This window comes from Xiphias gladius, chromosome 9 (assembly GCF_016859285.1).
Source record: "Xiphias gladius isolate SHS-SW01 ecotype Sanya breed wild chromosome 9, ASM1685928v1, whole genome shotgun sequence".
NCBI lineage: Eukaryota > Metazoa > Chordata > Actinopteri > Istiophoriformes > Xiphiidae > Xiphias > Xiphias gladius.
This window is the reverse complement of record NC_053408.1, coordinates 15,089,773-15,102,038: the sequence shown is the minus strand read 5'-3', so window position 1 is coordinate 15,102,038 and position 12,266 is coordinate 15,089,773. Positions and strand designations below refer to the sequence as shown.

Here is a 12,266-nt window from a genome sequence, read left to right as displayed (position 1 = left end):
TAAACCCAAAGTAAAAACGTAATCCTTGACTTCAAGTCAAAAACTGAAAATCATAAACTTACAGGGTTTTTATACTGTATGAAAGCAGCATACATAGAAATATGTATAAAGAACTCACTGGTAGGCCCTGGTCTCTTACTCCTTGCTTTCTGTTTTGTTTTGAGGTTGGACGACTGTGAAGAAAAAGGTGAAATCCTAGCAGGGTTTGCAGGAGTTTCTTTAGAGGATGAGCTAATCTTGATATCACCGGCTCCATCTTCACTGTCATAGCTGCCGTCCTCCTCCTCCTCTGTGGAATCACATTAGTATGATCGGTCAGAAAGCTTCGAGTGATCTAAATGTAAGTACTGTTAGCTAAAGCCAGGGCCTCACTTGACAGGATGTATTGACAGTAAGCTTTCAATATTCCTCTAGCATCTACAGTTCAGTTCAAAAGCCTGTGGCTAAACTTACATAATAGTGCGTACAAAGACAGAGGAGTGAACAGAGACATGTTTTCATCGATTGACTGGTGCATGTTTGATCAAACTTTTTCTCTGAGGGTCTTTAAAGTGGGACATTTTGTCACTTATTAATTCCTGCCTTAGTAGCTACACAATAATGCACTGCTTGTTCCTTAACTGCAGTGATGGGAAGCAAATGTTGGGATATATGCACATATGCAGTGCTGCATGCGCACGCACACACAGAGACACACACAGACACACACACACACACACAGATTGTTATTGGCAGCTGTGTGTCGCTGACTCGGGGGGTCGCGTCGGGTGTCAACACGTCTCTGACACACTTGTCACTTATATGGCGTTCTCGTCAACACTTTCCCCCAGTCACACACACACTAATAATGACACACACACATACACACATTAAATCACTACTTTTCCATGCCATCGAAGTCACAAGGTCAGTGAGATTCTAGCGTTTTCCTGAAGTTTAGTTAGTTTCATATTAGACCTTCCTCTCCTGTGAGGCACTAATTTAAAAGTCAGGAGGGGTGTCATTGTGTCTCCTCAACTAAAGGTATCCAGGGAGGGCATTTTCACGAGGTTGGGGTTGGTGAAGGGGGGCGGGGGTGACATTCTGACCAGGGCCGGAGCGAGCTCACGTTACCGTATGGCATTGAGGGCAGTGGTGGCTGTGTTGCATGCCTGTGGCGAGTCGTTAACGGTTTAATGGTGTGACAGACGAGCTGGGAAGTGAGAGGAGGCCCCTGATGACGGCAGACATCTCACTCTAAGACGCGTCACGTGCGCGCACACACACACACACACACACACACACACACAGACACACACAGACATACTCTCATAGCGAAATCCCCCAATGTCTGGTCGATGTTCTTTGAGCATAATCAACACCGCTGGACTCATGTGTAACTGTCTATGAGCTCTACCTGGCTAATCATATGAGGGTTTTGTGGTTGCACTACAAATCTCTTATCAGCGACAATGGTCCATTGGTTAATTAAAGGTCATAGAATTGTTTTTAAATTTCATTTTCATTCTTTACAACCAATTTGTCATCTGCAGGATCCTTGTTTGGCTGGAAAAAGCACCAGACTACATATTGAGAAAAACCTTGTGTGTGACCTGCACATTAACTCACCGTGCTCTGAGCTCTCGCTGTCACTCTTCTGTTCCCTAACTTCCTGTTTCTCAGAGGCCCGACCGTCCTTGTGATAAGCTCTGTTTGGGTCGACACACATCAACACTTTGGGCTTCCGACCTCTTTTCCTCTTCGCAGTCTGACCGGTTACCCAGTCCTGCTGAGGGTCTGATGGATCAAGAGCAGGGGGAGTTTAGTTTTTGGGTGCTACCTAATGAAAAACAAGTGATTGTATACTTTGTATGCTCCCTCTGTCCCCACCTTTCCCTCCTTGTCTGCAGTGACTCTTGGGCGTCTCCTCGGCTCCAGAGTCCCCTCTGCACTTCAGCATGCATGCTGAGGGTGCACCACACTGGGCTGCAGCCTTCTGCTTCAGCTGGGTCACCCGCCTGGCAAGCCTGGAGCTCAGAGTGCTGGGCCGACCTTTGTGCTTACAGCAAGCTTTCATCTGTAGAAGGGGAGCAGAACAGCTAATTACTGACTAATTTCTTTCTGCTAATTGAAACATCCAGGAGAGAAAAAAAACATTAGCAGCAGGAAGTGGATGTCAGTGTGTGTGTGGATGAACCAGGAGAGACGGCAGAGGGACCAACCTGTGCTGCGCTGAGGCTGTTGTAGCCGTGATTGGACATTTTCTTCCTGGCTTTTTCCTCAAGCAAATTCAGCCCAGCCCTGGAAAACATAAAAGCACCGCAGAGGCGCACTTAAATGAGATATTATCGTACATAAAACGGATTACAGAATTAATCTGATCACACATTTTTTTTTCTCTCAAGGATGATATTCTCTGTAACTCTGCCTCTCTACGCTCTTCTCTCTAGTTTCACTTCCCTCTCTGCCGGGTTCATTCATTGTCTCACTCTCTTCCCACTCTTTTTCTCTTTCTCATAACTTTGATGAGGTAAGAGACAGGCTCTGTCGACGGTCTGCGCAGTTTGACGGCAAACACAGAAATATTCAGCAACAGTGCGAATATGAAACTCTGCTGAATCATCACATGAAAGCATAAGAATTATCTGGTGTGAGGGAAAGTGGAGAAGAGACAGAGAGAGAGAGAGAGCAGGAGGGGGAGAACAGTTGAGGGGGAAGGGAAAGAGACAGAGAGAGAGATGAAGCAGTCTCGGGGGAGTCTGTCCGTTGACCGGAGCTTCAGGGCTCAATCGATAAACACTAACCTCTATTGAACACTACACCTCCCATCCTCTCTCTCTCCCTCTTTCTCTCTCTCTCTCTGTCCTTCCTTCATTGTATGCATGCTCTCTCACACCACAGGCAAGCAGCACGCACACGTGCGTGCGCACACACACACACACACACACACACACACACACACACACACACACACACACACACACACACACACACACACACACACACACACAATCTGCACACACACTCTGTTAGCAGCTGTGTCTGAGGCAGGTGAATCCTATATTCCCACAGAGGGAAGGTTTGGCTCTCAGAGAGGAGTGGAGAGGAGAGGAGAGGAGAGGAAAAAGAAAGATCTATCTATCTAAAACAAAGCCTGAAAGATTTTGTACTGTTTGTCCATCTAGCCAGACCACATCCGTCTTTTGCAAACCCCCTGCCTGACCCCTCCGAGCTTCTAAGCCCCTAAATTTACGCCATGTCACATCCTCACCAACAGTACAGTGAGTGTGCCTGTACAGTAAATTGTGTACACTAGAGTATATTGCTAAAAAATATGTGTTCACAACTTGCATACTTTTGGTCTGGGACTGTTTTTCATGGTTTGGGCTACGGCCTTTCATTGTAGTTAAAGGAAATCTTAATGTTACATCCTACAATGATATTCTAAGTAATAGTGCGCTTTCATCTTTGTGGCAACAGTATAGGGAAGGCCCTTTCCTGTTTCAATATGACAATACCCTCGTGCATAAAGGGAAAATTTTCCAAAATGTGTTGAAGAACTTGACTGGCTTGCACACACCCTTGAGATCCAACTGTCAGTCAGGGCTTCAAGGACTCAGTATGCTTTATACGAAGCACATGAAGCCACCTCCCTCTAAACATTACAGATGGCGCAATTGCAGGGGCTGCAGGGGCTGCATTAGACAATACAACATCATTAACGCAACAAATTAAGGCAACACTGTCCGACAATGTGCGTTGTTATCCCCATTTGAACTATTATCGTGTCCTGCCCCTTTCTATGATGGCCTGCTTTTCACCTTGCCTTCCAGTGTAACTTTCCAGAACAACAATAAACACTTTTGCCTTAAGATGTGGTGGGATGACACGTTGTACAAACTAGCTTGTTTCAAGCACACCCCGCCCAACTTCAGGGGCAGGCCTCATTAATGCTCCTGTGACTGAATGGGATCAAATCCTCCCACCCAGGTTCTTGAGGAAAGCTTTCCTAGAGGAGAGGGGGCTGTCATAGCAGCATATCAATGCCCATGGTTTTTGAAGGACACGACTCACTCTCACGCTGTCTCATTTCACCCCACAACTCTCACGAGAAGATGAAAGTATAAGGAGATGATACGAGGCTTGTTAATAACAACAGAAATGCTGCTCACGCATGTAGCGACCAGCTCTACTAATTAAACAAGTTCTGTGTGTATGTGTGGTGCACCGGCATGTATGACTAAAGCCTTTCACTGTCATTTTCATTAGCACTTTCTAATCAAGGTATCCGTGACAAACGTTGAGTTTCTCTAATCATTTTATCAAGGCAAGGGGTGCACATGCTAACAGAGGTAGGGCAGCATGAGAAAACACATTTATCATCATGAGCGTTGCATACTGAGTGTGTGTTTCCAGCTTGTGTGTATGTGCAGGAATGTGTGTCGGCATAAAAGTGTGCATGTCTAAGGTGTTAAATACTGTGTGGTTGTGTGTTGTAGCTGGTGGGGGTCATGTTAAGTCATTTATCACTGTAATAACTGTACATCAGGACTTTGTCCAGCTGTATTAATATATGCTGGAGGTTCACAGGGAATCAGGACATAATCAATGCATGTGATAAATATGATTAAAGGTGATTAATGATGATTTATGAAGGCGTCATCTCCATTACCTTCTCTCATTTAAAATCATACCCAGTTTACAGCTTCCATCACATAATCCACTGTCTGTATGTGTGTGTCTACGCATGTAGGTGTGCGTGTGTGAGCAGCTCCTTCCAGTGCCCAATCAAGCAAATCATTAGCTATAGAGCATTCGAATCAATTCAGCTGAAGAAGAGCTTCTTGAAAATCAACCGTGCCTTTCATTAAAAACACAAACAGAAATCAGGATGAATGAGCTGGGCTTGCCAATCACACTGATTATCCGGACGTAATATCAGAGGACTGACCTGAGTCTTTTGGAACTCTCTGCAACAGCTGGGCCGGGGGTGGACTTGCGCTTGCGGGGGCGGCCGGGCCCCCGGCGAGCAGGGCTACGAGATGTCTCCTCTTTCCTGCAGAGAGGAACACATGAAGGATGAGGAGGAGGAAGATGGAGAGAGAGAGAGAGAGAGAGAGAGAGAGAGAGAGATTAAAGATGCGGTCAGGACAGCAAGAGAAATCAGGAGGAAACTTGTATTGGCTACAGGTCAAACTGCATTAGGTATGACCAGGCAGCAAGTCCTGATAAATCAGGAGGATGCAGCATGACGGCAGCACGGCAAATGTTGGAATGCATGATTCAGTCTGGACAAAAAGAAGTGTTTGTTTGTGTGTGTGTGTGTGTGTGTATGTGTGTGTGTGTGTGTGTGTGTGTGTGTGTGTTTTGTGTGTGTGTGTGTGGTGTGTGTGTGTGTGTGTGGGGTGGCTTGTTCTACTAAATTCATGGGGTCCAAAAACCTGGAGGTCCAACAGGTTTGTGGGGAACAAAATGCTTGACCCCACAAGTTTAAATGGCTGTTTAAGGGTTAAGAATTGGTTTTAGGGTTAGAATTAAGTTTAGATTAGGGTTACGGTAAGGGTTGGGGTTAGGCATTCAGTTGTGATGCTTAAGGTTAGAGTAAGGGGCTAGGGAATGCATTATGTCAATGAAAGGTCCCCACGAATGTAGTAAAACAAGAATGTGTGTGTGTGTGTGTGGGTGTGTGTGTGGGTGTGTGCGGGCGCGTGCATGCGCATTAGTGTGTTCTCTCTGCTCACTGGTGGTCGTGTTTCCTCTGTAGCTTGGCCAGTTCTCTCTGTTTCTCTTTGTAGCGGCGCTGTAGCTCAGCCAGCTGGACACGCATGGCCAGCTCCTCCCCTCCCATCGTCTCCATGGAGCCCTTTACTGGGCACACCTGACACACACACACACACACACACACACACACACACACACACACACGAAACAGAGGAATTTAAATGGTGAGTTCAACAGTCACTGGATATATGAGGTAGCCAGTTTATGTTCGTTCAGCTTGTTGATCAGACTGAGTTTTCTATGACCAAAAGCTCACAGGTTTGATCCCTAAAGCTATTTTTTTACAAACAACAGCGTCTGCCCTTGAGGCCAAGGATTTCTGGGAGATCAAACTGGTGCTCAATGCTAAAACATTTGCAAACATGCTGAAAAGAAGGTAATAAGAACTTATAGGAGAACTTAAATATTAGGTTCATATTAAAACACAAAATATTCTTTGCTGATTAAAATCATATTTTGTGAAAAAATTTTTCATTTTAACTTCAACACAAAACTGCCTGTTTTGATCATGTAAAAATAAGATTATTTCTTATATTCCTACGAATTTTATTTCATCCCTATAAGCTAATTCTATCTGCCCGGTATTACTCAACACACAGGAATGTATGCTACAGTGTCTGAATGAAAAAATGATTATGTGGGTACATACGGAGGAGTCTGATAATTGCATCACTGAGGATAACAAATTGATGCTTTGTGCTTTCTTAGTCAGTTACTTGGAATAAAAAACAAAGAACAAATGAGGTGTGTGTCCATTATTTAACACTTCCCTATATTTTCAGCCTGAATGATTTACATTTGCATGTATAAACACAAAATACACATTCAGTAAAACCTCACCGGCTCGTGGCGAGGCGTCCAGGTGAACTTCCTGCGAAGGTTGAGCCTCTTCCTGACTGGACACTGCTGGTCCACCCCCACATCTACAGCCCCTCCCCCCATCTCCAGCGCACGGGCAGCTGCCAGCGTCGCCAGGCTGTGGAGGTCAAAGGTCAGCATGTCCTCACCTGCACGGAGACGGATTGTTGTGGTTTAAGATTGGTGCATCGCATAGCGGCTGACACTGTGTTATAAAATATGTTGTGCGCTGAGCAGATTTATTTCTGGTGCAATGAAACCATGCCTTGAAAAGTGGTGATATTTATGATATTAGCTGGGTAGTTTATTTGATGTATACTGGTGTTCGTGCCTAATCGTATACAAACAACACAGACAAACACACGCACACATGAGGGGGAGTGCTAGAGAACGATCTCTACATCTGTCACTGTCATTAACTCTGTCATCGTCATAGCACCAGCAGATGAAACAGAATATTAATGAGACGGTCCAGACACACAAACCCATGCAGATAAAACACACTCATTCTCAATGCACACATTCACCTACAACATTCGATGAGCTGCGCAGACATGGGCATGAGTGTGTGTGAGGGAGAATGGGAGAGAAGGAGAACAACGGACAGGAGGGAGGAGGAGGAGGAGGAGGAGGAGGAGGATTGCAACGCAGTGAGAGGAATGGGTGGAGGGGATGGGGAGTAAAGGGGAGGAGAAGCAATAAGAGCCAAAGTGTTTATTGAGCTATCTATTTATTCTCCTACATCTCCTCATTATGGACATGGACAGAATCCAATTTCCCGTTCGAGGAGAGGAGAGGAGAGGAGAGGAGAGGAGAGAAGAGGAGAGGAGAGAAGAGAGGAGAGAGGAGAGGAGAGGTTTCACTGGATCACTCACACTTTGTGCACTGGAGCTGCAAGGCCTATTCACTGACATCTGACATTATTAAAAACCTTTGTGTGTGTGTGTGTGTGTGTGTGTGTGAGTGGGAAACGGAGACAGAAATGCGGTAAACAGAGGAGAGAGACAGAAGAGGGCAGGAAGGATTGAGTCTTCATCTGTGAAGCAAGATTTTTTTTTAAAAAACAGCTTGAATGAAAGAACAAACGGATGTGAGAATGACAGGTAACTCCTCAGAGAGCGGGAAGGAGCTGAGAGTTGTGGCTTTGTCCTGTCCCAGCTCGCAGAGGTCAGCGCCATCTCATCTGTCAGAGCCCTGAGCCAATGGCACGCTCCGATTATCCTGACAGAATGACATCACCGCTGACATCACCACACCTAGTTTAGTATCCCGGAGGATGGCCACAATCGATAGAGGCCTTCTGCCCACGGTATACCACACACACAAACACACACAGACACCTCCCACAGTAATAACACAATACTGTGTCTCTAAAGAGGTTGAGGGTTTGTGATAGGCTGGCACACGGGATTTCAAGGGGGGAAAATAAAAACAGTGGAGGAAAATTAAAAACTATTACAGCTGATATGGGCCTAGTCATCATCAGAGTCTATAAGGAAGTTTATTGAGCTGACATGTCAATATAAAGGAAATATGAAGGAATAAAGGAAACTGCAACACAAACGGCTCCTTTGTCTATGTGTAAATAGAAGTAATGGTGTTAATTTATACTGCAGGGGAAAGTATCTCTTGATTCCTTAATCTGTAATTGCGATCTCCAGTGAACAGCTGAGATATCCTTCCGCGTCAAGGAGCGGCATAAATGCATCTGTCTGGGATCGGTTTCATCTCCCAAACACATTCACGATGACAAAAACGTCATCAGCGGTATTAATAACATTCCACACAGCGAGGCTGGAGCAGGTTTTAAATAAATGTGTTGCAATTTGGAGAACGTCTTCTACGCCATGACAGGACTTATTGATTTCACACCTATTACACATGCTAACCACGTGCACGCACACATAAACAAATGTAAACTCACATGCTCTGAGTCACACACACACACATGCACAGACAGCTGCAGAGCGACTTATGATTTTTACACTTATTAATTCCGTCAACAAGGCTTGCAGAAGCAGGATTTACACACAAGATTACATTGGTTTAATAATAAAAAAAAAAAGAAGAAGCGAGTGAGGGGGAAAAAATAACAAAGAGGGAGGAGGGGAGGCGGGAGGAGGCGCAGGCAGGGAGCAGGCAGCCTGGTGGAGAGATACATAGACTCTGATGGAGGAGAGCAGGGACTCATCTGGGATTACTTAACAGCTTACACACACACACACACACACACACCACTGTGCACGTGCACACACAAATACAGGCAAACATACACACACAGATGTTGGCATAAATAAAAACACTTTCTCTCGGAGGGACGAGAGGAAAATAGGAGCGCTTACAGGAGAAGTGTTTTAAAGGAAAGGGTCTAATTAGCAAAGCAAGGCGCCAGAGCCTGGGGGACACACTGGGCAGATTGTGTGTGCCTGTGTGAGTGTGTGTGTGTCCTGGCGTCTGTCTGAAGCTCAGGTTGTTTGTCCATCTCTGTGTCCCCCCCAAACAAACACACACATACACCCTTCCCAGAGGGAAAATTATAGGCAAGAACAGAGAGGCCGAGCTGAGGAAAGAGGCAGGACAGTTAATGGGAAATTTGTGTATCTGTGTGTGTGTGTGTGTGTGTGTGTGTGTGAGTCTCCACATCTGGGTTGCATACGTCTTCCAGACTCTTGTTTTTGGTTCACTGTAAGTATGTGTGTGTGTAGACAAGGAAGAAGTAGAGTAACTCTTTTTAATATTCCTTGATTTGATTTTCACTGGCATTTTAGTCCTGTTTTGTGTAACGCGACAATATCGGCTGTATATGTATATGTAAATACTGGGGGCATTTCTACACCATTTTTTTTGTTCAATTCAAATGTATTTCATAAACTTTCAGAGGATTTGAAAGTGGTTAGTGAGGTTGGAAAGCCACAACAGAGTTCAAAGAATGCATTTTCAAATGAATTTCTTCTCACCTTCAGTGACTTCCTCTTTGCTCTCCCTGCTCCTCTGCTGGATCTCCAGCTCAGCCAGCTCTCCTAGTATCTCCATACCATGGTGGGGTGGAGGGCTTGGGGCCTGGACAGCAGGTACAGGTGGGTACAAGGCATCTCTTGTGGCGCATAGAGCTGCAGCAATCAGGAGCTCCAAGCTCCACATGTAGGCCCCTTGGAGCTGGGCAGCCGTGCTTGCCAAAGGAGGGAGGATTGGGTCAGAGGTTGGGGAAGGAGCAGGAGAGCTACACGTTACTTCCACCAAGTCCTTGCCTAAACTCCCCCCACTCCCCTTCTCTTCCTCCTCATCCTCAACCACCTCTACATTCTCTCCATCTTTGTCCCCATCCTCCTCTTCCTCCTCTTTCTCCTCTTCGTCAGGCTCTACAGGCACAGAGACAATACATTTTCTTGGGTCAGACTCCATTCTCTCTACTTCATCCTCCTCCATGTCCTCTTTTCCATGTTCCCTATCATCCTCCTGCTCTTTGGAGAGCTGGGGCTCCTTCGGGCTGGCCTTATGGCCCGGACAACCCAGAGAGAGCTCTACTTTTAGGGTTTTGCCTGTGGCTGTGGCTGGGCAAGCGGGATCTGGGACTGGAGCTGAGGAAGGGCATGGCGGAAATCCAGAAATCTTGCTCTCGGGCTCGGAGACAGAGCTTCCTTTTGCTTCCACCCTCCTTTCCCCCTTCTCTTCCCCTACAACTCCACTCTGAGACTCCACCACTTCACAGTCTCTCCCATCCTCTTTTTCCCTTCTCTCATCTTCTACGGTGAGAGGTTGGACGGGGCATGGATGTGGGAGGGAGTCAGCCTCTGCTGGCTCTGCCTCCACCATGGCTTGCTCAGCCAGTTGGGCTTCAGCAGGCAAGGGCCCAGCCTTGTAACCCATGGTGATAGGAGAGTAGGTGTAAACAGGTGGCAAGTCTGGTGGAAAGAAGAGAGGGCAATGTAAGTTAAAAAGGTTGATAGGACACAAAATGTACCTGATATACACTACATACAATTTAATTTAAAGCATCTACAGAAAACAGAAAATCTCCATTTTCTTTAAGTCAGACCTTTTGCTTTGTAAATTCATGGTCATTCTATTCAGGCAGACGGGATGAAGCAAGCGATCACAGTTGGAATGATACGCTGACAGCTGGGTGCAGAAAACACCGGGAATGTGTGTGTGGACATATGTGTATGTGTAAAGAAGTGTATATTATACGTGCGTGTGTTAGTGGTGTGTGTGTGTAGGAGTGTGAGTGAATGTATAGATCTATGTGGGATATTGATGACACCCTGCTGTTTTCCTGTAATTTCAGCGACCGCCCTGTCACCCCTGCATTCTTATTATTGATGGTATCCCTCCGCCCCCTGACAGCGCAGCCAGATGAATGTGTATCCTTCCGCCTGTACTTCTCAAGGACCCCTGAAGGATAAGGAGGGTCCATCTGAAGATTTCAATGACCTTCCTCTTATGACACATGTGTAAGCTCAGACACACAGGTGCACGCTGGCAGGGCACACATACACACACTTAGTGCCCATATGCTTTCTCTGACCTTAACGGCTGACCTGCCCGCTGTCCCTCTTTGAACAGGAAAAAAAATGCACACAGACACACACACACACACACACACACACACACACACACATACACTCAAGGACAGACAGAGCAAGGGATCAACCATGCTTCAACCAATTTCTACGAAAACTATTTCTGTGTTTTTGTAAAAACAATTTTTTCGCAAAATTGTTTCAAAGAGTGCTACATTTCTGCAACAGCCCCCTCCAACTCTCCCCCTCTTTCTTTTTCTCTCACAATGTTTGTCTATGTCTTTGTCTTTACCTTGTCTCTCCCCCTCTGTCCTGTTTGCTGTTTTAAAATTTTATCATCTGACTGGTCAGCCTACTGGTACAGTTCTTCGAATTCATTAATTCATTAAAAAGCCTATAGACTTCTCAACATTCACCTGGCTCTAGGGACTGTGGGTAGTCCTGAGGTGGCTGTCCCTCTCCTCTGTCGCTGCCCCTCTCCAGACCTTTAGAGAGGTGTGAAGGAGCAGGGCTGAGCGCTGGGGAGCGGGGTGCTGCCGCAGCCGGGCTTGGAGCAGGGGTCAGAGGGTTTGGCGGGTGCGGGCGCCTGGACGGGGACTGGTAGCACGGTGACTGACGGCTGGTGGGACACACCCCTGGAGATGGTGTGGGCGTCTTTGGTGGAGGGGGAGTGTGAGAGAAGGGTTTGGCTGCATGAGAAGAGGTGGTGGAGGAAGAAGAGGACGAAGAGGGGGGAGTTCGGGATGTTGAAGATTCGTGAGGAGACTCTTCTATAGTGATAGCATGCTCCTCATGTTTTCTCTGTGAAAAAGGAAAGGGAGAGTTAACACCGTAGTGATTGTGTTTCTTTGAATTCTTTTTACCTTATTGGTTATTATTACTTTTTGTTCTAAATGTCCAGTCATGAGTTTGTCTTTTACTGACAAATTATATCTCAAGCAAGAGATGTAGCAGGTTATTTAAAACAAACAGGACAGGTTGCACCTAACATGAGCAAGAATAAGCACCACTGTTGAAGAAATAAAGAAAAAACCTTCTGACAGAAAAGCCATGAAAAAGATTGTCAGAGTGTTGGCCACAAAGTTTGATTGTCAAATGATCTGGCAATGTGAGAGTGCAAAAATACCA

General features: G+C 45.9%; 1 protein-coding gene across 1 annotated transcript in view; it reads right to left on the bottom strand.

Moving 5' to 3' along the window:
- The window catches only part of bahcc1b (BAH domain and coiled-coil containing 1b), a 52,417-nt gene that overhangs the window by 9,622 nt on the left and 30,529 nt on the right, over nucleotides 1-12,266 (bottom strand). Inside the window, exons 10-18 of the mRNA XM_040135272.1 lie at nucleotides 11,555-11,939; nucleotides 9,576-10,520; nucleotides 6,601-6,767; nucleotides 5,721-5,857; nucleotides 4,931-5,035; nucleotides 2,202-2,280; nucleotides 1,870-2,056; nucleotides 1,609-1,776; nucleotides 119-289 (exon numbers count right to left, since the gene is read on the bottom strand). Coding sequence (XP_039991206.1) covers nucleotides 119-289; nucleotides 1,609-1,776; nucleotides 1,870-2,056; nucleotides 2,202-2,280; nucleotides 4,931-5,035; nucleotides 5,721-5,857; nucleotides 6,601-6,767; nucleotides 9,576-10,520; nucleotides 11,555-11,939 — 2,344 coding nt within the window. The remainder of the gene's footprint in view (nucleotides 1-118; nucleotides 290-1,608; nucleotides 1,777-1,869; nucleotides 2,057-2,201; nucleotides 2,281-4,930; nucleotides 5,036-5,720; nucleotides 5,858-6,600; nucleotides 6,768-9,575; nucleotides 10,521-11,554; nucleotides 11,940-12,266) is intronic.